At 41.6% G+C, this 27954-nt stretch overlaps 1 protein-coding gene and 1 long non-coding RNA gene across 55 annotated transcripts in view; one reads left to right on the forward strand and one right to left on the reverse strand.

The window, feature by feature from the left end:
- The window catches only part of LOC112643367 (zinc finger protein 420-like), a 642213-nt gene that overhangs the window by 456739 nt on the left and 157520 nt on the right, over positions 1-27954 (reverse strand). For 45 of the 50 annotated variants that reach the window (XR_007409699.1, XM_049108155.1, XM_049108183.1 and 42 more), the window contains 2 exons: positions 21146-21272; positions 20183-20278 (listed from right to left, as the gene is read on the reverse strand). The exons of 4 other annotated variants lie outside the window; for them this stretch is intronic. Coding sequence is in view for 45 of the 46 variants with exons in the window: in XM_049108155.1 (XP_048964112.1) it covers positions 20183-20278; positions 21146-21272 (223 nt within the window). In the remaining variant the exon portion in view is untranslated. The remainder of the gene's footprint in view (positions 1-20182; positions 20279-21145; positions 21273-27954) is intronic. One more of the 50 variants, XM_049108121.1, reaches the window with a different exon arrangement.
- On the forward strand, positions 5115-25593 carry LOC112643418 (uncharacterized). 5 transcript variants are annotated; one of them, XR_007409854.1, is made up of 5 exons: positions 5115-5483; positions 5852-5972; positions 7117-7275; positions 11503-11656; positions 23496-24909. It is a non-coding gene; the product is annotated as an uncharacterized LOC112643418 (long non-coding RNA). The 5 variants fall into 5 exon arrangements; XR_007409853.1 differs by lacking the exon at positions 7117-7275 and having other exon boundaries at positions 5117-5483; positions 23496-24910; XR_007409848.1 differs by lacking the exon at positions 5852-5972 and having other exon boundaries at positions 5117-5483; positions 23496-24907.

The raw sequence follows: 27954 nt of genomic DNA on the forward strand, positions 1-27954 counted from the left end.
CTCCTGTATGAATTTTGAGATGCTGAGTAAAGTTTGATTGATGGATAAAGGCCTTCCCACATTCTTTACATTCATAAGGTTTCTCTCCTGTATGAATTCTGTGATGTTGAGTAAAGCTTGATTGATGGATAAAGGCTTTGCCACATTCCTTACATTTATAAGGTTTCTCTCCAGTATGAATTCTGTGATGTTGAGTAAAGCTTGACTGGTGGTTAAAGGTCTTGCCACATTCTTTACATTTATAAGGTTTCTCTCCAGTATGGATTCTGTGATGTTTACTAAGGTTTAAGTGATGGTTAAAAGCTTTGCCACATTCCTTACATTTATAAGCTTTCTCTCTAGTATGAATTCTGTGATGTTGAGTAAGGCCTGACTGATGGATAAATGCCTTGCCACATTCTTTACATTCATAAGGTTTCTCTCCAGTATGAATTTTGTGATGTTGAGTAAAACTGGATTGATGGATAAAGGCCTTGCCACATTCTTTACATTTATAAGGTTTCTCTCCTGTATGGATTCTGTGATGTTGATTAAAGCTTGATTGATGTATAAAGGCTTTGCCACATTCTTTACATTTATAAGGTTTCTCTCCAGTATGTAATTTGTGATGTCGAATAAGGTTTGATTGGTGGTTAAAGGTCTTGCCACATTCTTTACATTTATAAGGTTTCTCTCCTGTATGAATTCTGTGATGTTGAGTAAAGCTTGATTGATGGATAAAGGCTTTGCCACATTCTTTACATTTATACGGTTTCTCTCCTGTATTAATTCTGTGATGTTGAGTAACGTTTGACTGACGGATAAAAGCCTTGACACGTTCTTTATATTTATAAGGTTTCTCTCCAGTATGCATTCTGTGATGCTGAGTAAGGCTTGATTGATGTATAAAGGCCTTGCCACGTTCTTTACATTTATACGATTTCTCTCTAGTATGAATTTTGTGATGTCGAGTAAGGTTTGATTGCTGGTTAAAGACTTTGCCACATTCTTTACATTTGTAAGGTTTCTCTCCAGTATGAATTTTATGATGTTTAGTAAGGTTTGATTGCAAGTTAAAGGCCTTGCCACATTGTTTACATTCATAAGGTTTCTCTCCAGTATGAATCCTGTGATGTTGACTAAAGCTTGAGTGGTAATTAAAGGCCTTGCCACATTCTATACATTTGTAAGGTTTCTCTCTACTACACACGGTCTTACGTATGCGTATTCTTGATGACTGACTCAACAGATTCCCAGGTTTAGTGTATGTGCATGGGTTTTTTCTCCCATGAATTGTCTGATGATCACCAACACCGGTGGAGTGGTTAAGATCATTTTCACAATCATTATATTTATAAGGATTCTCTCTCCTATGCATACTGTTATATACAAGGTTGGCTCTTTGATGAAAGACGTCCCCCCATGTATTACATTCAGAATGGGTCTCTGGAGAATGAGTCCTCAGATGTTTATCAACATTTGAGCCTTGATTACATTTTTCCTCAGATTCACTGCCTTGAGCAAGTCTGTCTTCACTGAAAATGGTCTGGTAATTTTGTAGGGTTGAGTCCTTGGTGAAGGACCTCTCAAACTGAAGCCACCTAGCAGTTGCTTCTTCATCTATAAATCTCTGATGTTTAGACATATTTGACTGAAAGGTCGGTCTAATCCTATTTTCCAGATTGTTCAAATTATTATCTTCAGCATGGTAACTTTCTAGATTTTCTACATTATCTTTCCATAAATATGTATCTTTGAATATTTGATTTGAGCTGTTGCCTACAGAAACACTCTGCTTTATAGAACTAGTGGCCTTAAAAAGAAAGGTTTTACACAATGTTTTATATCCTTCACCATGTGGGGCAGTGAGATTCTTATTATGGGCAGTAGCCTCAATTTGGATATATCCTTTATGATCATTGTCCCAGTCTATCATTAAGTGTAACTTCTCAAGGACACTATGTTTATATGGACCCACTGACACATTTGGAAATGAAGCTTCTTTGCACAGCTCTGACAGGAAGCTTGGGGTGTCATGTGAAGATACAGCTGAAAAATATTGAATAACAGAAAAGGCAAGTCATTCCACTTACTACTTTCAGAAGAAAATACTGATGACATCTATATACAGCCATCAAATCAGTCAGAGAATATCAGCAAGATGGTTGAGGAGTCCTCAGGACTTCATCCCTCCATGGACACATAAACTTGTACACAACATACTGACCACATAGCTTAACAGTTAATTCCATAGTGTGACACAAACCACTTTCCTGTAGCTCAAGTAATCATGAAAAGTACCATAGGAGCCCAAAATCAGCAGAGGGAAGGAATTTTTTTAAAAACTATTTTACTCATTTGAGAGAGACAGACAGAGAGAGAGAGAGAGAGAATGAGCAAGGGGAAGGCCAAAGGAGAGGGGCAAGCAGACTCCCTGCTCAGCAGGGAGCATGACACAAGATTTAAACCCAGGACCTCGAGATCATGACCTGAGCTGAACTCAAACACTTAACTGACTGGGCAATCCTGTCACTCTGTGGAAGAAAGGAAACTTAAACATAAAACAGAAATGAATAAAATGGGATTTAGGAAAATATCAACAATACGAGGATTTGGTTTTCAGAAAAAATAAAAATAAAAGTTGATGGACATAGAACTAAAGTAAGAATGAAAGAGGAAACCAACTAAAATAGGAAGAAATGGTATAACCAATACTACAGAAATGAAAATAATTAAAAGAGGCAATGATACATATATATGCCAAGGAATAAATACCATTGAATGGATATAAATACCCAAAAAGGGGGCAGCCCGGTGGCTCAACGGTTCAGTGCCTCCTTTGGCCCAGGGCCTGATCCTGGAGACCCAGGATCCAGTCCCATGTCGGGCTCCCTGCATTGAGCCTGCTTCTCCCTCTGCCTGTTGTCTCTGCCTCTCTCTCTCTCTCTCTCTCTCTCTCTCTCTCTCTTTGTTTCTCATGAATAATTAAATAAAATCTTAAAAAAAAAAAAAAAAGATCTAACTTACCTGGACTCCATCATGAAGCAATTTCTAAAACAATCTCAACTGATCTACGCCTACTAAGTAAATTGACAAAGTAATTTTAAAAAACCTCCGAACAAGGAAAAATCCTATGCCAGATGAATTCACGGGATAATTCATACAAATATATAATGAGAAAGTATTTCAAATATCCTCAAATATTTGCAAGGAGTAAAGAGAAGGGAGAAAATGACAACACTCTCTGGGACACCAGCATTAGCAGGTTATCAAAGCCATAGGAGAAACTACAAGTAAAGAAATCTACAAACTACTATCTGTGAAGAATATTCATGCAAAGTCCACAATGAAATAATGCAAACGGAATCAAAAGCACACTTTACCATTTTACAACATGATCAAGTGAGAATTCTTCCTGGAATTCAATACTATCAATTTGAGACTGCACATTAACAGGAAGAGGATCATAATAACTAACCGGACACTTTGAAGAGATTATACAGAGATTTTACTCCATAGTAAAAGGAAGTAACTACAACAAAGCAAATAAAACCAAGAGTTGGTTATTCTCCTTCCAACCAGAAGCCTACTGTGAAAATGACATAAACTACCAAATTTTGGAAAGTATGTAGATAAGCCAGAAATCCCATGTGCTGCGATGTGTGTGAAAAGTGGTATAAAGATTGTGGGATGGAGTTTCATAGTGTCTGTTAAAGCTGAATAAACCTATTTACCAACAATTCACTCCCATACACACACACACACACACACACACACACAGAGGCAGCAGATATATCTACATTTTTCACACTTAAAGACAAATTATAGATTTTACATGCCAGTAATAGTCATGACAGTCATAGACTGAGAACCATTCACTTGCATATTAATACTAGAACGATGCAGTCAGTTGATATTCACATGATGGAACTGGATCCATCCAACTCTAATGAATGGTGCACAACAACATGCAGTGATACATAAATTTACAGGCAAGAGACAGAAAGGAAAAAAATGCCAATTACAAAAGAGTTCCCGTCACCTGATTACATTCACGTAAAGTACAAAAACGAGGACAGGCACCTATTCCTTACGTGTTAAAGGAGTGTTGAGCTTTTGGGAAAATTACTAAGGACCTCAAGGGGAATTTTAGAGGACAAACAAAATAAAGTTTCTTGAGCTCAATGGATTATAGAGATGGGATTCGGTTGTGAAATCCCACTGAACTGTTCACCTACGATCTCCACATGTGACTTTACTTTTAAAAAATGTCCAAGAATAAGAGATGTATATTAAAAGATCAGTGTCAGGGCACCTGGGTGGCTCAGTGGGTTAAGCATCTGCCTTTGGCAGAAGTCATGATCTCAGGGCCCCAGGATCCTTGCTCAGCAGCAGGGAGTCTGCTTCTCCCTCTCCCTCTACTCTGTTCTCTTTCTCTCTCTAATAAATAAAGTCTTTAAACAAACAAACAAACAAACAAATACACAAATAAAAGTGTCATAATGTATGCTGACAAGTTGAAATTAAAGTTAGGAAGGAACTTCCCACTGTGACTAAATTTTCATGGCATGCATGAATTTATAGCTAAAGCAATATGGTACTGAGTATACAATATTCACAAAAAAAGAAGGAAATATAGAATTATTTTCTTAAAATTCATATAGGAAAACACAAAAAAATTAAGCGGATAGAGTGTAAAGTAAAAACACGGTAATTCCAAACCCCAACATCTCCATTAGAATATTAACATATATAAACTAAATGTTCCTGGTAACACTAAACTTTGCTTGAATATATTCCGTTGGAATTTTCCTAGAGTTGTAACTGAAACGTGAGGATGAAATTGGAAAAAAACTAAACAAAAAACAAAACCGTGTGTGATAACCAATTAAACATGCTGCATGGCAAAAATAAATATGATGTCGAATAATTTTTAACACTGAAGGAGTCTGTCACTCTTCTTCATAATGTTGTTAAGTATCTAAATGTACTCCATTCTATCTCATCAATAACACATAATCAGTGTGTGCATATTTATATACACATATAAACATATACACACATACATACATGTATGTAGCAAGACATTCATTGTTACCTCACGAGATATAAAAGTATTCATCACAGAGGGTTGACATCATAAAGATGGTGACATAGGTAGATCCCACTTCTGTACTTCTCATAATAAGCTCAACTAGCAACTATACACATAAGACATCACTGGGCAATTCTCAGGACTCAGGGGTGATGCTGAACACCCCCTGGACTACAAAGATCAATAGGGACAGCATCAGAAGGTTAAGTGGAGTCGTTTCCCTATGACCACAGTACACTTCTCCATGGGCCAGCACAGTGCCCCACCGTGGGGGACCACCTAGAACTAGGGTTCTTCTCCCAAGAAGAAAAGAGCCCAGAGTAGGTCAATGACACCGTGGGCATTGTGCCTTGGGGAGGATGGCTTTTCCTGAATGAGTCATTATCCTTCAGTGGAACCACTTTAAAATGTGAGTATAACATGATACCCAACTTTATTTTATCAGTTTTGACAACTGATAAAAATCCTCTTTCCACTCAGATCAGGAAGGGTGTTAAGGACTGCATGGGCTGTGAAACCACATAGGGATATCAAGACTAAAAACTGGGTGGGCCATTTGAAGCATCCATGACTGGTGACCTGCTCCTAAGATATGCAGTGCTTTGCACACAGTCAAGAACACAGGACTAGATTGATCATGGGGCTGAGTGGAAGTGAGGGAGGGAGGTTGTGCCAGCCGTGGGTCACCATCCCTGGAATGTCAAACATGTATAGTGAAGCAGATCTATGTGGGGGTTATATACCTGGGATATCAGTGTTTCTTCTTCTGCCTATTAGTATCCAAAAGCCTTCTTCATCATCAACATCGACTCTGCCAGATGACACCTTAAACCTATGCCCAAAATGTTTAATCATCCGTATCCTCTCTCCACCCACTCCCACATCTGCACCTGGAAAGGTATAGTTATCTATGTCACCCAATAGCAGCTAGGTCTGAGGACCACCAGGGAATTCATTAACTCATGTGGAATGGATCTGACTGCCTTGAATCCCAGAAAATCACCACATTCCTCAAGTCCCCATCTCTGTCATTTTATTCATCACTAGAAGCTACTTAAGACATTGCAGTGACCAAAGAGAGCTCCCGACCAGAACTTCCCCACGTTTCAAGAGTTGGCCAGGATCACCTGGTTGGTATGGTCGTCTGGGCATCTGCCTTGATCCCAGAATCATGGGATCGAGCCCCACACTGAGCTCCCCACTCATTGAGGAGTCTGCTTCTCCTTCTCCCTCTGCCCCTCCCCCGACTCCTGCAAGCTCTTCCATGCTCTCTCTGTGTCCCTTTCTCATATAAATGAAATCCCTTGGGAAGCCCGGGTGGCTCAGCGGTTTGGCGCCGCCTTCGGCCCAGGGCCTGATCTTGGAGACCCGGGTCCGAGTCTCCCTGCATGGAGCCTGCTTCTCCCTCTGCCTGTGTCTCTGCCTCTCTCTGTGTCTCTCATGAATAAATAAATAAAACCTTGAAAAAAAAATAAATGAAATCCCTTAAATTGTTCATACTTGCTTTCACTAAGCCTTCTCTCCCTCTCGAAGGATACCGTTAGCATGTCTTATCTGTCCTCACAACTCTTAGTACCAAATGCCTGAAGTAGTCCTGTGGCCCACTGATGTGCTTCCCGGTCTACCAAGGAAGTGGTGACAGCATAGTATTTAGATCTCAGATATGGCCTCAAATGATCCAGTTACCAACCATTTCCGACTCAATTAAAAAAAGTAAAGCTCCTCCTAAGAACCTACAACAGCCTGTGTGGCTTATGTGGGAGGGAGAGAGCAGTGACAATGGGGTCTCCATAACATACAAAAGGAGGACAGCTGTGATGCCACACACTATAAAGGAGAGGAAGACATGGAAAAACTGGGAATGATTTGGAAACAAAACAAGTAAAATTTGTCTTTCTAAATTTACAGTCAGTAGTGCAGACTTGGACAGGTAGTCTCTCCCCCCCATGAAGAATTCATGTCGGTTCTTTAGCCTAGATATTTTTCATCTCGCCTTGGGCTGTGTCATCACTCCCAATAAAATATTGTCTTCTTATGTTTAGAACATCTACCACACCCCGAGCATTGTCCCAACTTGGTCTCTTCAAATGAATGTTAAAACATCCCATGACTCATGAAGTCTCCACGTCTTCACGTAAATCAAACTGTTATACGAAAGTGACTAACTTGGATGATGTCACTTCCAGGAAGGGAAAAGAATAGTAAGTAAAGAAATCGCACTTAGCGTTCTTCTCCAATTAAGAAGGAAGAAATGAAATGTAGCAATTAAACTACATGGAATTGAATATGCTCAGTGAGAAATTACTCCCACATTCGGATGAATTTTTGAACACCATGTCATTTCATGCAAACCATTCTTAAAATCCCTAAGACATACAAGCAACAGTTCCTGAACATTCAAAACAAGGAAAATTGAGTAGATCCTACATGAGTAATAGGTAAGTAGATGAGACACAATTTGCCCGGAGAGATTTTCAAACCAAGGCATACGAAATTTAGGAGAAATAAATTCAACGCAACGTATAGAAAATTATTCCCATCAGGAATCTAGTAAACATTTTTGTTTACTAGGAAATCGTGAAGTTTGAAAATAACCTTCTTTGCCCCAATATTCCCTTTCCTTCTGGAGATATAGGTATACCCACACATATACACACAGGTACTTCTTCCTAGTTACTCTACTATTCTGAAATATATCTTGGGATGCCCGGGGGCGGGGGGTTAGTGGTTCAACATCTGCCTTCGACTCAGGGCATGAGCCCAGATTTGCGGGATCGAGTCCCACATCGTGCTTCCTGAGGAGCCTGCTTCTCCTTCTGCCTATGTCTCTGCTTCTGCCTGTCTCTCTGCCTCTCGTGAATAATTTTAAAAAATCTTAAAAAGAAAAAAAAAGAAAAAAGATATATCTTTAGCTTTTTTTTAAACGTTTTTTAAAAAGATTTTATTTATTTATTCATGAGAGACACACAGAGAGAGAGAGAGAGAGAGAGAGACAGAGAGAGAGGCAGAGACACAGGCTCCATGCAGGGAGCCCAATGTGGGACTCGATCCCGGGTCTCCAGGATCAGGCCTTGGGCTGAAGGCAGCGCTAAACCGCTGAGCCGCCTGGGCTGCCCATATCTTTAACTTAATATAACACTTTGCATTCTGTGGATACCAAACCCATAAATGTTGTCTTCTCTATGCTCACCAAAACAACATAAACAAAGAAAAATAGCGATCGAAAATTCTGTAGATATGGCTTGTAATTATATGTGTATTGACTTTGTTCAGTTAACAGTTTTGAAGTAGGACCCCTGGGCATTGGATGATGAGCCAAGGTTCAATAAAAGAAAACAAAGAAAGGGAAATAAAGTTTACTACTCATAGGTACTGGAGGATGTAAATAATATGCCTTGAGAGACAGCATGAAGGGTTCAAGATTGACTGCAGGCAGAGAAAATGACCAAGAAGTGGGGCAGATGCCATGTTTCGAGTCCACGGTTGGAGTGCTTTCGAGTGCCTGGGCTAAATCTAGAATGCAAATCAAACCAAAACGAGTAAGATTAACTGTGCAGGGATCTTCTCTAAGGGGAGCTTATGCTAAATACTGCCAGCAGACAGCTCTTTCACAAACACTATAGAGGAAGTCCTATCAAAAGTTACCTTTACTTGTGACTTGGGGGCCTTTTATCTAGTGTTATTTGCCACTGGGTAGAACTAGGGTCCGTTCAAAGCCCCTGCAGGCAGTGTGATTATACAAAATGCATTCCAACACAGCATTATCAAGAAATCATTTAGCCACACGCTCAATAATACATCTATATCATCCTTATTACAAACATCATCCTGGGGTGCCTGGGTGGCTCAGGTGATTTAGCTTCTGTCTTCAGCTCAGCTCATGATCTCGGGGTCCTGGGATCAAGCCCTACATCGGGTTCCCTGCTTAGCAGGGAGTCTGCTTCTCCCTCTCCCACTGCTGTTCCCCCTGCTTGTGCTCTCTCTCACTCAAATAAATAAATAAAATCTTAAAGGAAAAAAACCCATCATACTGCTTTAGCAGTAGTATAATATAAGGAGGAAAACATACATCACATAAACTTGGGGAAAATAACCTCAAATAGGGACGCCTGGGTGGCTGAGCAGTTGAGCTTCTGCCTTTGCTCAGGGCATCATCCTGGGGTCCTGGGATCAAGGGATGGAGTCCCACATCGAGCTTCCTGCATGGAACCTGCTTCTCCCTCTGCCTAGGTCTCTGCCTGTGTGTGTGTGTGTGTGTGTGTGTCTCGTGAATAAATGAATAAAATCTTAAAAACAAAATAACCTCAAATTATTTGAGGTTTAAGACCACAGGGAAAAAAGATTATTAGTCATAGCATCCCACTGCTCTAACAAATACAGGTGACTCCTGAATACAGCAGAGGTTCAGTGTGCCAACACCCATGCAGTTGAAAATCCATGTATAATATGGACTCTCTAACACTTAATTTTAATAGCCTCCTGTTGACCAGAAACCTAATCAAAAACAGTCCATTAAAGATGCCTAGGTGGCTCAGTCTATTAACCGTCTACCTTTGGCTCAGGTCATGATCCCAGGGTCCTGAGATCGAGCCCAAATCTGCTCTCCCTCTCCCTCTACTGCTCCCCCTGCATATTCTCTCTCTTTCTCTCATTAAAGAAAAAAAGTCAATGAATATACATGTTATTTTACAGATGATAATACTACAACAAAGGATGCTCAAAAAAAGACAATATTAAGAAGAGCAGAGGAAAGAGAAAATACATTTACAATACTGTACTATAAATAAATCTCGCTATAAGTAGACCTACACAGTGTTCAAACTCACATAGCACAAAGGTCAAGTATACTTTGTGTTCCTGTCTCTTTACCTACAACCTTGATGAAGTTGGGGCAGGCTATGGTTGGTATGGGATAAAACTTCAATCCAGGGCAGAGCCCAGTGGCTCAGCGGATTACCGCTGCCTTTGGCCCAGGGCATGATCCTGGAGACCCGGGATCCAGTTCCCACATTGGGCTTCCTGCAGGGAGCCTGCTTCACCCTCTGCCTGTGCCTCTGCCTCTCTTTCTCTCTGTCTCTGTCTCTCTGTCTCTCTGTGTGTGTCTTTCATGATTAAATAAATAAAATCCTTAAAAAAAAAAAAAAAAACTTCACTCCAGATCACTGTTAACACATTACAATCCATCCAGTGTTACTAATTAAAACATATAATTTCAAATGCACTCTAAAGACACCACTGCCACATCACCATGATTCTTAGTCAAAATACCCATTATAAGCATTCAAGAACCATTCTTGTTCCTCAGAGGTAATTTTCTGTGAATTCTGTTCTCAATGCCTTTTCTTATTTTTTTTTAAGATTGTATTTATTTAATCATAAGAGACACAGAGACAGAGGCAGAGACCTAGGCAGAGGGAGAAGCAGTCTCACTGCACAGAGCCTGAGGTGGGACTCAATCCCAGGACCCCCAGATCACGCCCTGAGCCGAAGGCAGACGCTCAACCACTGAGCTACCCAGGTGTCCCTCTCAATGCCTTTTAAACAGAGACCAGGGCAGCCCCGGTGGCCCAGCAGTTTAGCGCCGCCTGCAGCCTGGGGTGTGATCCTGGAGACCTGGGATCGAGTCCCATGTCCAGCTTCCTGCATGGAGGCTGCTTCTCCCTCTGCCTGTGTCTCTGCCTCTCTGCCTCCCTCTGAATGAATAAATAAATAAATAAATAAATAAATAAATAAATAAATAAATAAATATTTAAAATAAATAAATAAATAGAGACCAAGTATGGAGTCGAAGTGGACTTACAATAATTTTATACCCTTTACAGAATAGCTAAGTATAATTTCCTCAGACATCTGTGAAATCTCTTTATTTGAACGGGATAACTAATATTCTTGACTTCTACCAACTGCTAATATAAAGATACATCCAGATGTTAATGAACTGCCAGCATAGTCTCCTTAAACAGCAATTGGCAAATCTATTTATTTTTTTAAGATTGTTTATTTATTTAAATACCCACCATTCGCTTTGACGTGGATGGAACTGGAGGGTATTATGCTGAGTGAAAAAGGTCAATCGGAAAAGGACAAACATTATATCGTCTCATTCATATGGGAAATATAAAAAATAGTGAAAGGGAATAAAGGGGAAAGGAGAAAAAATGAGTGAGAAATATCAGAGAGAGACAGAACACGAGAGACTCCTACCTCTGGGAAACGAACAAGGGGTGGTGGAAAGGGAGGTGGGCGGGGGGTGGGGGGTGACTGGGGGATGGGCCCTGAGGGGGGCACTTGATGGGATGAGCACTGGGTGTTATGCTATATGTTGGCAAATTGAACTCCAATAAAAAAGAATTAAAAACATAAAAAATAAAAGAATTTGATGTCAGAAAGCCAAAAAAAAAAAAAAAGATTCTTTATTTATTTTAAAGAGAGAATGAGTGACCACGAGATGCGTAGAAAAAGATGGAATCCCCAACACACTCCACCCCATGAGGAGACTATGGTGATGATGCCTGAGATGATGACCGGAGCTTAAACCAAGAATCAGATGCTTAATTCACTGAGCCACCCGGGTGCTCCTTGGTAAAACTATTTAAAATTCAGGATGTTTCTTTATCTTATGTTCCTTATATCTTAAAAATTATTTTATCCATTTATCTTCTTTTTTCAAGATTTTATTTATATCTATTTTTGAGAGACACACACAAAGAGAAGAGAGAGAGAAAGAGAGAGGCAGAGACACAGGCAGAGGGAGAAGCAGACTCCATGCAGGGAGCCCAAAGTGGGACTCAATCCCAGGTCTTCAGATCAGGCCCCGAGCCAAAGGTGGTGATAAACTGCTGAGCCACCCGGGCTGCCCTCCATTTATTTTTTTAAGCTTATCTATCTATCTATCTATCTATCTATCTATCTATCTATCTATTCATTCATGAGAGACACAGAGAGAGGCAGAGACAGGCAGAGGGAGAAGCAGACTCCATGCAGGGAGCCCAAAGTGGGACCCAATCCCAGGTCTTCAGATCAGGCCCCGAGCCAAACGTGGTTATAAACTGCTGAGCCACCCGGGCTGCCCTCCATTTATTTATTTATTTATTTATTTATTTATTTATTTATTTTTAATTTTTTTTTAAAACATTTTTATTTATTTATGACAGTCACAGAGAGAGAGAGAGGCAGGGACATAGGCAGAGGGAGAAGCAGGCTCCATGCACCGAGAGCCCGACATGGGATTCGATCCCGGGTCTCCAGGATCACGCCCTGGGCCAAAGGCAGGCGCCAAACCGCTGCGCCACCCAGGGATACCCATTTATTTTTTAAGCTTATCTATCTATCTATCTATCTATCTATCTATCTATCTATCTATTCATTCATGAGAGACACACAGAGAGAGGCAGAGACATGGGCAGAGGGAGAAGCAGGCTCCCCGCAGGGAGCACGATGTGGGACTCCATCCTGGAACTCAGGGATCATGCCCTGAGCTGAAGGCAGATGCTTAACCGTTGAACCACCCAGGCATCCCTATCCATTTATTTAGAGAGAGAAAGAACATGTGGGAGATTAGCAGGGAGGGCCAGAGGGAGAGGGACAGAAAGATCCCTAGCTGACAGGGCTGAGCACTGAGCCCAATATGGAGCTCCATCCCAACTTCCCAGATCATGACCTGAGTTGAACTGAAGAGACAGATGCTTAAGCAACTCAGCCACCCAGGCACCCTTCTCTTACTTTAATGTAAATGATGACTCTCTGAACACTTACTTCATCATGATTTAGGTCACTCTTCCTCATGACCCACAAACAGCATCTCCATGTGGACTTTCTTCATAAATTGTAAACCATAGTCTCCTTCATCGTGTATGCAAAGTAGGCATGAGTGAATTCCCCACCAAATAAGAGCCCCTCATGTCTGTGAGACAGCCACAATCAAATCACCTTGAATGCACCCACGCAATAAAGGCACAACACGAGATGACTTAAGAGTCAAATCAATACTATTTGCCATGCAAAAACTCTCAAATATGGTCAAAAGAAAATAAGACACACTAATACCCCTCCCCAGACATCCATCCTCTCTCGATCCTTTCAGGCATATTAGCAAGTGCAGCTGACCTTTGAATAAGTGGGTTTGAACAGTATGGGTCCACTTACACATAAGTTTTCTTGATACGTACTTCTTGAAGTACTGTAAACATGTTTTCTGTTCATTATGATTTCCTTAACATTTTCTTTTCTCAAGCTTACATTATTGTAACAATGCCATAATAGGGATACCTGGGTGGCTCAGCGGTTGAGCCTCTGCCTTTAGCTCAGAGTGTGATCCCGGGTCCAGGAATCGAGTCCCACATCGGGCTCCCTGCAAGGAGCCTGGAGCCTGCTTCCTTCTCTATCAATGTCTCTGCCTCTCTCTCTGGGTCTCTCATGAATAAATAAATAAAATATTAAAAAAAAAAACAATGCCAGATATAGTACAGAAAACATACTAAGAATGGGATATTGACTGTTCCTGTTCTGGAAGGCTTCTTGTCAACAATAGGCTATTTCCATGGATAAACAGGTATGGTTTTATGTATGGGGAGTCAAAAGTGACGAGCAGATTTTCAACGGTGAAAGAGTTGACACCCCTAATACCTGCATTGTCCAAAGCTAAAATGTAATTAAGTGTTTGAACTTTGGATTTTACTCCATAATAAATATCCTAATTTAGAATCATGTGTGAAATAGACTGATCTTTTGCTTTCTACAGTGAATTCTTTGATTGATTGATTGATTTAAAGATTTTATTTATTTATTCATGAGACACACAGAGAGAGACAGAGACAGAGACACAGGCAGAGGGAGAGGCAGGCTCCATACAGGGAGCCCTACATGGGACTGGATCCCGAGACTCTAGGATCATGCCCCTGGGCCAAAGCAGGCGCCAAACCGCTGAGCCATCCAGGAATCCCCTCTTATTTATTTTAGATTTCACATTCCCATTACATAGTTAGACAATTATTTACATCTTCAATATTCCATCCTTCATGAAGGCTTCCTTCTTCTGAAGTGTGTATTAAGAACAAAGGTTTTCATCATTCATTACATTTCTAGGGTTTCTATCCAGTATGCTTTCTCCTGTATTGAGTAAGAGTTTGTTCCCTGTGAAGACTTTGCCAACATTCTTGACATTTGTACAGTATCTCCACAGGATGTATTATCTCATGTCGAATAGTTTTCATTATGTATTAAATGTTTTGCCACATTCTTTACACTTGTAGGGTTCCTGTCATTAGGCACTGTCTGATGTTCAGAAAGTTGTAGCTTCTGAACAAAGCTTAAAGGCTTTGCGCATTTTTTTTTACATTGGTCAGCCTTCTCACCAGCATGTATTACCTTATGATGGTAAGTTTTGAGTAGTGCTTAAAGGCTTTGCCACAATGTTTACATTTGTAAGATTTCTTCCCATTATGAAATCTCTGCTGTTGACTGAGTTTTGAAGACCAGTTTAAAGGTTTGCCAGAGTTACTACATTTGTAAGTCTTCTCTCCAGTGAGGACACAAGGATGTAAAATAAGATTTGAGCTTTCATAAAAGACTTTCCCACATGTATTACTGTAGACTAGTTATCTGGAAACTGAGTTTCCTGACCCTTGATTATTGTTTCTCCCCAATATATTCCACTGATAACGTTCTGTCTCGAGTATAAACACCTCAGTGATTATGGAAGATAGAAAGGCTTTTAGTGAGGACTCTAAGTGTATAACACATAAAGATAAAAAACGTGGGACACCTGGGTGGCTCAGCGGTTGAGCGCTTGCTTCTGCCCAGGGCGTGATCCTGGGGTCCCGGGATCAAGTACCTCAACAGGCTCCCTACATGGAACGTGCTTCTTTCTCTGCCTGTGTCTCTGCCTCTCTCTGTCTCTCTGTCTCATGAATAAATAAAATCTTAAAAAAAAAAAAAAGATAAATAACTTGCTCCAAATTATGTATTATGTGATAACTATTAAACAGTGATGTCTGAATAAAGACCCCCCTCCCCCCTGTTTATCTAAATTAAAGACATTGAAAAAGGATTGATTATGTATTGGTGGAAGAATAATGAACCCTCTGAAAAAGACTTCCCAAATCAGTCACATTTAGAATTTTTTAAAAGATTTTACTTATTCACGAGAGACAGACAGAGAGAGGCAGAGACATAGGCAGAGAGAGAAGCAGGCTCCTCACAGGGAGCCCGATGCGGGACTGGGCCCCGGACTCTGGGATCATGCCCTGAGCCAAAGGAGACTCAACCGCTGAGACACCCAGGCGTCCCACATTTAGAATTCTTAGCTTTCTTTCTCCATGTCTAACTTTCAGACATGTCTCAGTGAATGACTGATCCAATCTTATATTTCAAATGGTTTGTATGTTATTTTCAGGGTGGACTAGGGGGGGTTTCCAGAATTTGCAAATGTTCTTTCAGAGAACAGGTATGCATGAAAATGGAATTTGGCCCTCGGGTTCAAAGATACCGTTCTGCCAATGTGACTCACGTAAGGTGGGGTTTCCCCCCTAAAGTTTTATATCCTTGACCTCTTCTGGTAGTTGAGATTTCATTACGGGTGATTTTCCTAGTTTGGTTATATCCATCGAAACATCCTTCCTGCTTTTCCCTCCCCCATCCCTTTCCCAGACATTCATTAATTATAAATACTCAGGGCCACAGCTTTCGGATCTTCCTATATAACAATCTTCTTTGCCTGTCTTTGCTAACAAGCCTAGGGTGTTATGGAAAGACACAACTAAAAGATACAAAATAAGTTTTTCCACTTACTAAGCTCACATGCATGTACATTAAAATGCTAATTTGCAAAGTAATACCTATCATAGGACATCAGCAACTGAGGAATTGGAAACACTTAGGGCTTTGCTCCTCCATGGAGACAAAAAAGGACCAAATTACCTTTTAGAATGCTCCAGAAGCCAATGAGGAGAGCACAGCATCCCCAGGCAAGTACAAATGAAGAAAGGCCATATCAGAGAGACAAAGGAAGTTTTTGACACTTGCTCCTTGCAGCTAGCTGCTCAACCTGTCACTCCATGGCCACATTGTTGAGAAAACTCTTACAAAACAGTGGCCTGTATGTTCAATGATCTGGCTCCATTATAGCTGCCCGAGGAACTTGTTTCTGTCATGCATGACATGGAAAAAAGAGAGAGGGAGAACACCCTCTGGAAGCAGTGTGGTAGCTGCTCAGACAAAGGGCGGGCATTTGTTCAAACAATGGAGAGATAATAGGGCTGAAGGGAAAGAGCCAGGAAGGTATCATGAGCTATAAAGCAGTAACTGCCCTTTTGTAACGTGTAAATAACAAAAACTCAGACATGACATATGCCCAGCATATGTGTGACAGGTGCCAGGATTACTATTATGTGTGTTCTCTACAAAGAAAGTACATAATCCTGGGCCCAGAAGCTGCTTTTCTATTTCCTTTTTTCTTTTTCTTTTTTCTGTTTTCGTAATTCACAAATGTCAACAGAAGATCACATGACACAAAATAGAAAAATGTCAGGCAGCCCTGGTGGCTCAGTGGTTTAGCACCACCCTCAGCCCCGGGGCCTGATCTTGGAGACCCAGGATCGAGTCCCACGTCGGGCTTCATGTGTGGAGCTTGCTTCTCCCTCGGCCTGTGTCTCTGCCTCTCTCATGAATAAATAAATAAAATCTTAAAAAAAAAAAAAGAAAAGACAAATGTGTTCCAGTCACAGGAACAAAATATATACCCCAAACTGACCCTAGATTAATGAGGAACTATTAATTGGATAACAGAGAATTAACTATGAAGAGAAAACAGGTATGTGACTAAATGATCTCAGAAAACTGTGTGACCAAAATGGAAACAAAAGAGACAAAGTATAACTATCAACCAACCAGGAACTGGGAGCCAAAGAGTACAATCACTGAACTGAAAAATACACTAAGGAAGGATGCCTGGGTGGCTCCCCGGTTGAGCTTCTGCCTTTCACTCAGGTCATGATCCTGAGGTCCAGGATCGAGTGGCACAGTGGGGTCCCTACAGGGAGCTTGCTTCTACCTCTGCCTGTGTCTCTGCCTCTCTCTGTGTCTCTCATGAATAAATAAATAAATAAATACAACCTTTAAAAAAAAAATACACTGGGCATCCCAGGTGGCTCAGCGGTTTACGCCACCTTCCACCCAGGGCATAATCCTGGGGACCCCGGATCCAGTCCCATGTCTGCCTTCCTGCATGGAGCCTGCTTCTCCCTCTGCCTGTGTCTGCCTCTCTCTCTCTCTCTCTCTCTCTCTCCAAAAAAAATAAAATAAAATCTTTTAAAAATATAAATAAATAAATAAATAAATAAATAAATAAATAAATAAATACACTAAGGAATGAGCAACACACTTGCTCAAGCAGAAGAATGAATCAGGCTCTCCAAAGACCCTGTTTTTTTTTTTTTTTTTTTTAAGATTTTATTCACTTATTTATGAGAGACACAGAGAAAGAGAGAGAGGCAGAGACACAGGCAGGGGGAAAAGCAGGATCCATGCAGGGAGCGTGACATGGGACTCGATCCGGGGACTCCAGGATCACACCCCTGGCCACAGGCAGGCACTAAACCACTGAGCCCCCAGGGATCCCCAAGACCCTTTGTTTTAAATCACCTATTAAGAAGACCAAAGAAAAATGTGGAAAAGGACATGGCCTGGGGATCCATGGGACCCCAACAAGTGGGATGATATGTACATTAAGGGGACCCCATAAGGAGAGGAGTGAAAGGGGGCAGAGAGTTTACGTGAAGAGCTAAAGGCTTCTACTTCACACATATGTGGAAAGAGGCAAATTCAACAAGCTCAGTAAACTCAAAGTAGGATAAATGTCAAGACAGAAACACAGTGACACATTACAATTAATCTATCAGAGATGCCCGGGGGGCTTAGCGGTTGAGCGTCTGCCTTTGGCTCAGGGCATGATCCCAGGTCCGGGGAAGGAGTCCCACTCTGGGCTCACTGCGAGGAGCCGGCTTCTCCCTCTGTCTATGTCTCTGCTTCTCTGTGTGTCTCTCATGAATAAATAAATAGAATCTTTAATATATATGCATATACATATGTGTGTATATATATAAAACTCATCCATCAAAAATCAGAAGTGAAAAGAGAATTTTAAACCAACATGACAAAATCTACTCATCTTCTACAAGGGAGCCTCTATAGTATACTACTGAAATTTTCAGTAGACGTTACAACATAAAACTCTGCTCATGTGAATATTTAAAAGGGCACCTGGGTAGCTCAGTCAGTTACCCATCCACCTTCAACTCAGGTAACGATCCCAGCATCCTGGGATAGAACCCCATGTCATGCTCCCTGCTCAGCAGAGAGTCTGCTTCTCTGTCTCCCTCTCCCTCTCCCTCTTCACCTGCTTGTGCGCTCTCAAGTAAACACATAAAATATTTTTAAAAAATATAATAAAATTAGAAATCTACATACTAAACTGAATTAAAGTATGGGATGCCTGGGAGGCTCAACGGTTGAGCATCTGCCTTTGGTCAGGCCGTGATCCGCGGGTCCAGGAATGAAGTCCCACATCGGGCTCTCCACAAGGAGCCTGGTTCACCCTCTGCCTACATCTCTGCCTCTCTCTCTCTCTGTGTGTGTGTGTGTGTCTCTCTTATGAATAAATAAATAAATAAATAAATAAATAAATAAATAAATAAATAAATAGGGCAGCCCAGGTGGCTCAGCGATTTGGCGCCACCTTCAGCCCAGAGCACGATCCTGGGTTCCAGGATCAAGTTCCCACGTCGGGCTCCCTGCATGGAGCCTGCTTCTCCCTCTGCCTCTCTCTCTCTATGTCTCATAAATAAATAAAATCTTTAAAATAAATAATAAAAATAAAAATAAAAATAAAAATAAAAATAAAAATAAAAATAAAAATGAAAATAAAAATAAATAAATAGGGATCCCTGGGTGGCGCAGCGGTTTGGCGCCTGCCTTTGGCCCAGGGCGCGATCCCGAAGACCCAGGATCGAATCCCACGTCGGGGTCCCGGTGCATGGAGCCTGCTCTCCCTCTGCTTGTGTCTCTGCCTCTCTCTCTCTCTGTGTGACTATCATAAATAAATAAAAATTTAAAAAAAATTAAAAAAAAATAAATAAAACTTAAAAAATAAATCTTTTAAAAAAAGAATTATTCGAAGTAAAATTATTCTATACGCAAAACATTTTTTCAATATGGGAATTTTACTATCTACTTCACTTCTTACAAAGCACATACATGCCCATGTCATATCAGTACTTTTGATCTAGGGATGCCTGGGTGGCTCAGCAGTTGAGCCCCTGCCTTCAGCTCGGGCATGATCCTGGAGTCCCGGGATCGAGTCTCACATCGGGCTCCCTGCATGGAGCCTGCTTCTCTCTCCCTATGTCTCTGACTCTCTCTCTCTCTCTGTCTGTGTCTCTCATGAATAAATGAATACAACCATAAAAGAATAAAAAATAAAGTGATAGCAAATAAAGGTAGAATAAATAATGTAACTGGCCAAGAACTAGTATGCAAATCTTAAATAATTCAGGCAAGGATCATCAAGGGACTTTATCTGATGAAATCACTGAGTTTCTAATTTTGTCTGATTAAGATTAAAGCCTCCATAACAGTGGAATGCATAAATCAGAAATCATGGGATGTCTGTCTCTAGTGTTCCTGGGATTTCTGCACCAAAACCCGTATGGCCACCACAACTCTGGCACACTTCCCACACGAGGCAAAACAGAACTTAGAAAAGAGTTAGTTAGCATCAAGTTCTTCAGAAACAGGGAGATTTCCCCAAGGTCCTCAAAACGATGGAAAACCTCTCAGATTGTGGAGGCCCTCCCACTCCCATGGGAGTCTCCTGGCCCTCCCTGTGGATGTGATGGACCATAACTGGACCTGAAGGAGAATCCTTAAGAGAATAAAAGAGCATGATAATGTTGCATAATAGATGTCCCTTTGGAAGAGACAGAGAAATAAAACTGGGCTTCCCCAACTGACTTTGATTCAAGGAGAGCTACTGGAACCGCACCTCAGGGTCTATCGTCCTCCTTTAGATTTGGACCTCAACTTCTGTCATCTGCTTCACATATTCCCACCTACCTGGATGGATGGCTACTGTCTTCTTTGTCTTCAGATCCCAAGGTTCCTTCCTTTGCTCCAAAAAGGAGACCAAATCTGGCTTTGATACAATTAGACCTGTTTATTAGAAAAAGGGAATAGAAGTATTGCTGGAGATTCTTTCAATCCACTATTGTGCTCAATAGAGAAGAGAGGCCATTGTAAAATAACAGAAGATGATTTCCAAACACTGTTGACCAACAGCCACTTTAGAACAGGTAGGGTATCAAATATTCACTTCCTGACTTCGACTCCCAAGTACTACTGATATAATAATGAGTAAAAATTGGAGTTTAAATGTGGGCAATAAGGGCAGCCCGTGTGGCTCAGTGGTTTAGCGCCGTCTTCAGCCCAGGGCGTGATCCTGGAGACCTGGGATCGAGTCCCACGTCGGGCTCCCTGCATGGAGCCTGCCTCTCCCTGTGCCTGTGTGAGTCTCTGCCTCTCTCTCTCTCTCTCTCTCTCTCTTTGTGTGTCTCTAATAAATAAATAAAAATATTAAAAAAAATATGTGGGCAATACCACTTTATGCTGCTCAATGTTTAGAATTGCCACTAATCTACAGAAATGATGTTACCCCCTTAAGGAAGGGGAAGCTAAAGCTGAAAAGCGAGTATCATTAAGATTTTTCTCTAAACCTACAACCCCAGGTCGCCCGGGTGGCTCGGCGGTTGAGCATCTGCTTAAGCATCTGCCTTTGGCTCAGGGTGTGGTCCCGGAGTCCTGGGATCAAGTCCCAAGTCAAGATCCTTGCTTCCTCTGCTCCCCCCACCCCGGCATGAATAAATAAAAATTTAAAAAAAAATCCTAAAACCCCAACTTATGTTCCTTACTGCATGGACTGGATTCCAGTCCATGCAATGAGGAATCACCCAAGAGACAGTCTTCAAAGGAAGGAACGAAACCTTGAGTTGGTTTGGGAAATCTCAGAGCGGTTATTCTCACCCACGAAGAGGAGGTGTCCATAGTTCTCTAACATCACATCTCTGTATAATTCCCGCTGAGTATGGTTCAGACATCTCCACTCCTCCTGAGAGAATTCTACGGCCACATCCCTGAATGTCAGCAGTCCCTGCAATAAATACCACAGTTACCAAATGACCATTGACAAGAGTTCACAACGTACCTAAGATGAAAGAGGGAGTTAGTGTCACCAGCTAAAACCCATGAACTGACCCTTTCTGCTTACCTGCTTATCAATGCCAACCCTAGTCTCTCATTTTACTTACACTCTTCTTTCCACTTTATCCTTTACTGAGGCCAAAACACCTCATGGGCAGTCTCCCGTGGTGAAACAGAAACTATCCAATGAAGAAGGGGAATGACTGCCCCGAGGAAGTGTTTGGCCTGGCGCAGGTTGAGGCAGACAGACTAAGGTGTAACCCATGGAGTCATCTACAGTTACTTTTACCTCATTATAATACTAAAATTCTCCATGCATGGAGGACAAACATCATTTACCTAAAGTACAAAGTATTTTCTTAACGTCTATATGCAACCTTATGCCAGCTCTACATAAGGTAACAGGCTACCCTTTCTAAATATCCACCCTAACCCCCCCATAATAGGAAATCATTTATCATTTCCCCTTGCTCTGTGAGTCTCTGCTTTGGAAGTTATACCCTATAATCTTATTTGTGGCAAATCAAGATCTCTGTGTGTGAGAATCCCATGTAGTGTAGTTTCCATCTGTGACTCACCAAGCAGTGAACTCATGTCATTTGAGCTATTTTAGAACTAGTTCAGTCTTACAGAAGTCTCCTGCTTTCTGCAGTAAAATAATATTTAACATGGTATTAGGCTCTAATGTACTAACTTTGAGGTCAGAGGATAGCATGTGATCCACAAAACTTATAAATACTGTGTGTTGGGGATCCCTGGGTGGCTCAGCGGTTTAGCTCCTGCCTTCAGCCCAGGGCGTGATCCTGGAATCCTGGGATTGAGTCCCGAATTGGGCTCCCTGCATGGAGCCTGCCGCTCCCTCTGCCTGCGTCTCAGCCTCTCTCTCTCTCTCTCTGTGTCTCTCATGAATGAATAAAATCTTTAAATAAATACATAAATACATAAATACTGTGTGTTGATCCAATTGAAGTTGCATATTGAAAGCATCAACTTAGGTATACACATTATTGAATACTATGTTTATATCATACAGTTAAGTTGTTTATTTTTCTTACAGGGAAAGTTTTGGTGGGCTACAAATGTAATCATCAACTTTTCTTTTTTTTTAAATAGTAGCTCTCTCTGCTACTCCTACTGCTTGTGCTCACGCGCTCTCTCTCAAATAAACAAATAAAGAATCTTTAAAAAAAACGTGACAGAGCAGCAAATTGTCATGGTGACAAATTTAAGAAACACTGTCAATGACCTGAGACTATAAATCTCTTTGTGGATAATGATGTTTCTTTCATTCACCCTATCTATACAAAGACATGATATAGATACAAAACAGCTATTATTTGAGTCTAGCACAATGAGGGAATACAAGCAAAAAATGTTTGCCTTTAAACCAGAAGTGTGGGACGCCTGGGTGGCTCAGCAGTTGAACCTCGGCCTTTCACTCCAGACGTGATTCCAGTTCTCAGGATGGAGTCCCAGGATGGAGTCCCTGGACAGAGCCCCAGGATGGAGTCCCAGGTCGGGCTCCCCTCAAAGAGCCTGCTCTCCCTCTGCCTATATCTCTGTCTCTCTCTGTGTGTCTCTCATGAGTAAATAAATAAAAGCTTTTTAAAAAAAGGAGTATGTCAGTGACATAAGTGTGGAATATAATAAAAACTCACAGGATAGAAGTCTGGTTGATGGAGAACCTCCACTCCCTGAAGTCGATATGATCAACTACATGAAGCTGAGTTTTCATTTGTCCAGTGGAAACTGCTTGGTGTGGGTTGGGAGTAAAGGTCAAGAAACTATCCATGAGACATTTTTGGTGGAAAAAATCCTTTTTTTATTAACGCTCGGGGATATGACCCTTGGGCAGAAAAAGCTGCAGTGTGATTTTGAGGAAGCATGGATTATATGCTTTTAAGCCGGGGGGTGGGGGGCTGCGCAGTATAGGTAAAAAAAGTTTCTAAAGGGATTTACATCTGTTCAAGAGGACTTCTAGGATCCTGGGAGTCTGGCTACCATCAAGCTAAGGTTGCTTTTTGCCTCAAGCAAAGCATTAACACTAAGGCAGCTGTGAATTCCCTGAGAAAAGTCAGACTCTGCTTGTCTCAAGTATTATCTATCAGTGAGCTGCAAATCTCACTACGGACGTTTCATTTTACCTACATTTCTTTTGCTTTGTTCTCCTAAGAAACTACAAGCAAAGAGAAACTCAGAAGAAAGAAGTTTCCAGGTGAAAAGGGATGGTTTCTGCACATTGCTCAGCAAATCTAAGATCCTTACAAATAGAAAAGGAAAATAGGATCATTGCAGCCGAGACATCTAGCAGAGCATCAAACCAAAAGAAGTTAACACCAGCTGTAATGAAACGTTGATATCTGTGCCTAAGGAACACTGAAGGACCCATTACTACTGGTGTTGAGGAAGGGACAGGCAGGGCTCACCAAAAATCCCAGAAATGGGGAGCCTAAGAAACCACAGATAAGGGAACATAAACAGACCAACTCGTTTGTTTTAAACATCAGAGATGAGATAGCGAAAGGAGAAGTAATCGTGGTGCTATCAGTGGTGATGTCAAGATTTAAGTCCCCGGGTCAGGTGTCTATACAAGATCAAACATAAAAGCCTTCATTGGCAACCAGTTTGAAACCCCTCTCACTCTAGACAGCTTTCTTTCTGTTCTCACCCTCACTTGGTAAACTATCACTTCACCCTTTTGTGTCTACGAGAGTCATTCTTCCACTCGGCAGACAAGAACCCTGCAACATGTGTTCTTCATAGACGCTGCTTTTAGGCAAACAGGCTTGAGCAATGGAATGCAGAAAGAGCCAGTGACCACCTGGCTGAATGCAGACAGGCCCATCAGGCAACCCACCCTGAAGTGTCCAGAGGCCTGAACTAGCCAATGGGCTTCTCACAACCAGGTACACTTCCCCAAAAAAGGGAAGATTCCATTTGTTGCCATATGTCCTCATCTTCCCCCTTTAACCACAGCCCCCACCCTCTATACGTCTTTGCAGACAGCCTCTCCTCTGTGGTCCTACCTGCAGCTCCCTCCAGCTCCCTCGCTGTCTATTCAATGTGAACTTCTAGCTCCTTTGTTCTGCCTCAGGTGAATTCTCTCACTTCCTCTGCTACCAGCTTCTAACTGATGGTCGCCCTATATTTAGGGGCCCACTTTCAATCAAGAGACACCCCATTTAGGCACCACATTCTTGTGGCCCCTAAAGAGTAAATCAGACTGTAAACTATGAATACTCTTCATTTATACAAACTTCAGCTGTGGAGGCCGAGAAAAATTAAGGCCATTCCACCTCAAGTTTAGCATTAGCACAAGTACAGCCATCTTAGGCCCCTAGGAATGAGCTGAACTTTACAGGAAAAACTGCAGAATGTCCTAGGCAGGGAATCCCATATCGGAAAGACCATAAAGCTCAGATGCCCAGAAAGACCATAAAGCTCAGAATGCCCTCGGCAGAAACCGAACAGAGTCACAGATGGTTTCCATTTCCTGTAACAGCTAGTATATTTTAAATATAGTACCTTCTCCATGTTCTAAACAGTAAGACTGGGCCCCCGTTTGTTCTCAGAGAATATTCCTTTTTTTTTTTTTTTTTTTGGATCTTATATCCACTGTGTTTATTCTTTACTTTGGGGGATTCCTGGGTGGCTCAGTAGTTTAGCGCCTGCCTTCGGCACAGGGTGTGATCCTGGTATCCCGGGATCCAGTCCCACGTCAGGCTCCCTGCATGGAGCCTGCGTCTCCCTCTGCCTGTGTCTCTGCCTCTATCTCTCTCTGTGTCTCTCATGAATAAATTCATAAAATCTAAAGAAAAAAAAGGATTCTTTAACTCAACACCGTCCCCGTGGATCTCTCACAAAGGAATTATTTTCAATACTTGCACACAGGTCTGTAATTCAAAGTGACAACCGTTGATGGCCTACTGAGAGCCAGATTGGGGAGAAGGGATAAAAGGCTCTGGTTAATAGGGAGAAGTGGTCTAAAGACCTGATCTTGAGTGTCATTTCTGAAAAGGTTTAAAAATTAGGTGCAAACATAAAGCAGAAACATCAGAACTAGAAAAACCAATGTTTGTAATATCTAAATCTGAGGAATTTGGGGAGAAAAGGAGGACATGGCCTCTGACCTGGGATGCAAGGATTACCTGACAACTGGCCATTTCTTCTGTCACCTCCTTTTCTAGAGCTCTTTCTCAGAAGAGATTCCAGAAATCACAGCTGCAACAGGAAAAAATGCCTTTAAAGCCACCAGCAGAGCCTCTTGTAAGCGGCTCACCTTCAGGTAGGACTTTGAAATGCAAAGGTCCAACTTCCTCATCCTTTGTGTCAGGAGCAATTCAGAACTGATTTTCTCCCTGGAGACCAATCTTTTTTTTTTTTTAATAATTTTTTAAAAAATTTTTATTTATTATAGTCACACACACACAGAGAGAGAGGCAGAGAGAGAAGCCGGCCCCATGCACCGGGAGCACGACGTGGGATTCGATCCAGGGTCTCCAGGATCGCGCCCTGGGCCAAAGGCAGGCGCCAAATCGCTGCGCCACCCAGGGATCCCCCTGGAGACCAATCTTTGAGTTTTTCCTTCTCTGCTTTCAGGGGGCCTACGCTTCCACAGATGCAGATTCCACTGGAAGCTAGGAAAAGTGTGCTGCATGGAACTGACCCTTCCAGGCTCATGTGCATTTAATTAAAACAACACTTGTTTCCACCCTCACGGAATGACAGAATGGGGGTGTACTAGATATGATTCTTTTTGAACTCCACACATGATCCTATTGGGAAGCATTTGGAGAGGCGACCAGGCCAAAACGAATAACCGTTCCTTTTGGTTGTTATCCAGATTTAAATCCATGTCTTCTCCAGTGATCAGTTTCTGGAATTTACACTTTCTCCCTCTTGCAGCTACGCGGAGGAAAACACCCTTACAAGTGGAGCTTTCCCTTATAAGTAAACAAATGTGTGTTGAAAAAGGCACCTTCTACTGGGTTTCAGAGCTTTTCCTTTGTTTCTTTAAAATAATCCTTAGGTGGGACCCCTGGGTGACTCAGGGGTTAAGTGTCTGCCTTCCCCTCAGGGTGTGATCCTGGATTCCGGAAACAAGGCCCGCATCCCGCATCTCCTGCATTGGGCTCCCTGCATGGAGTCTGCTCCTCCTCCCTCTGCCTCTGTCTCTGTCTCTCTGTGTGTCTCTTGTGGATAAATAAAATCTTATAAAATAAAATAAAATAAAATAAAATAAAAAATAAAAATAAAATAAAATAAAATAAAATAAAATAAAATAAAATAAAATAAAGAAATGAAATGAAATGAAATGATGAAATGAAATGAAATGAAATGAAATGAAATAAAATAAAATAAAATAAAATAAAATAAAATAAAATAAAATAAAAAATCCTTAGGCCAAAGAGACATGTTTCGTGGCGACAAAATGCTCCCTTTCCATAGGAAAGTTTATTTTCATAAGTCCCTGCCAAATAATGTTACAAATTGAATGTACTTTTTAAAATTCCCATTGATGGGACACCAGCGTGACTCAGTGGTTGAGCTTCTGCCTTCCACTCAGGGTGTGATCCCTGGGTTCTGGGATCAAGTCCTACATCAAGCTCCCCACAGGGAGTCTGCTTCTCCCTCTGCCTATGTCTCTGCCTCTTTTCTGTGTCTCTCATGCGTGAATTAAAAAAGAGAAATCTTTAAAAAAATAAGTAAATAAAAAGAAATTCCCATTGATGTAAAGTGTTGGGGTTTGGAGCCAGTTGCCAAGAAGGAATTCTTGAGACATTTTTAGTGCAGAAAGGTGGTTTTGTTAAAGCACAGGGACAGGACCCATGGGCAGGAAGAGCTGCACTGGGGTTGCAACAGGTGACTGATTATATAGTTCCAAGTTGGGAGAGAAGAAATGGCCCGTTGTTTGGAAAGCCTGGTGTCCTGGGTCAGAGGCCATGTCCTCTTTCTCTCCAGAAATTCCTCACATATAAAAATTGCAAACACTGATTTTTCTAGTTTTCATGTTTCTGCTTTATGTTAGGGACAGCATGCGCCTCCAAAGCATTTTGAAAACAAGGCTTCCAGGATGTCGACACGGCTAGCTATTTTTTTTTAAGATTTTATTTATTCATGAGAGACATAGAGAGAGGGAGACATACAGACAGAGGGAGAAGCAGGCTCCCCACAGGTAGCCCGATGTGGGACTCGAACCCGGGACTCTAGGATCACGCCCCCAGCCTAAGTCAGAGGCTCAACCGCTGAGCGACCCAGGTGTTCCAGGGGCTAGCTCCTTTGAAGGAAGGACACTTAGTACTCTTCAATAAATCCTGTCACGAGACACCTCAGATGTATATTGGTGGGCTATATGTCAATTGCTAACATGTATCTTGGGAGGTAGAGATAAAGGTAGTTTCCAAAGGAATTTTTATATGTTAAAGTAAACACAAAGGAGACACTTGGGTGGCTCAGTCTGTTAAATGTCTGCCTTGGGTTCACATCATAATCTGAGGGTCCTGAGATCTAGTCTTGGATGGGGGCTCCCTGCTCAGTGGGGAATCTGCTTCTCCCTCTCCCTCTGCTTCTACCCCCAGGTCACTCACTCTCTCTCTTTCATTATTTATAAATAAAATCTTTACAAAAATAAA

This window comes from Canis lupus, chromosome 1, assembly GCF_003254725.2.
Source record: "Canis lupus dingo isolate Sandy chromosome 1, ASM325472v2, whole genome shotgun sequence".
In the NCBI taxonomy this organism is placed as follows: domain Eukaryota; kingdom Metazoa; phylum Chordata; class Mammalia; order Carnivora; family Canidae; genus Canis; species Canis lupus.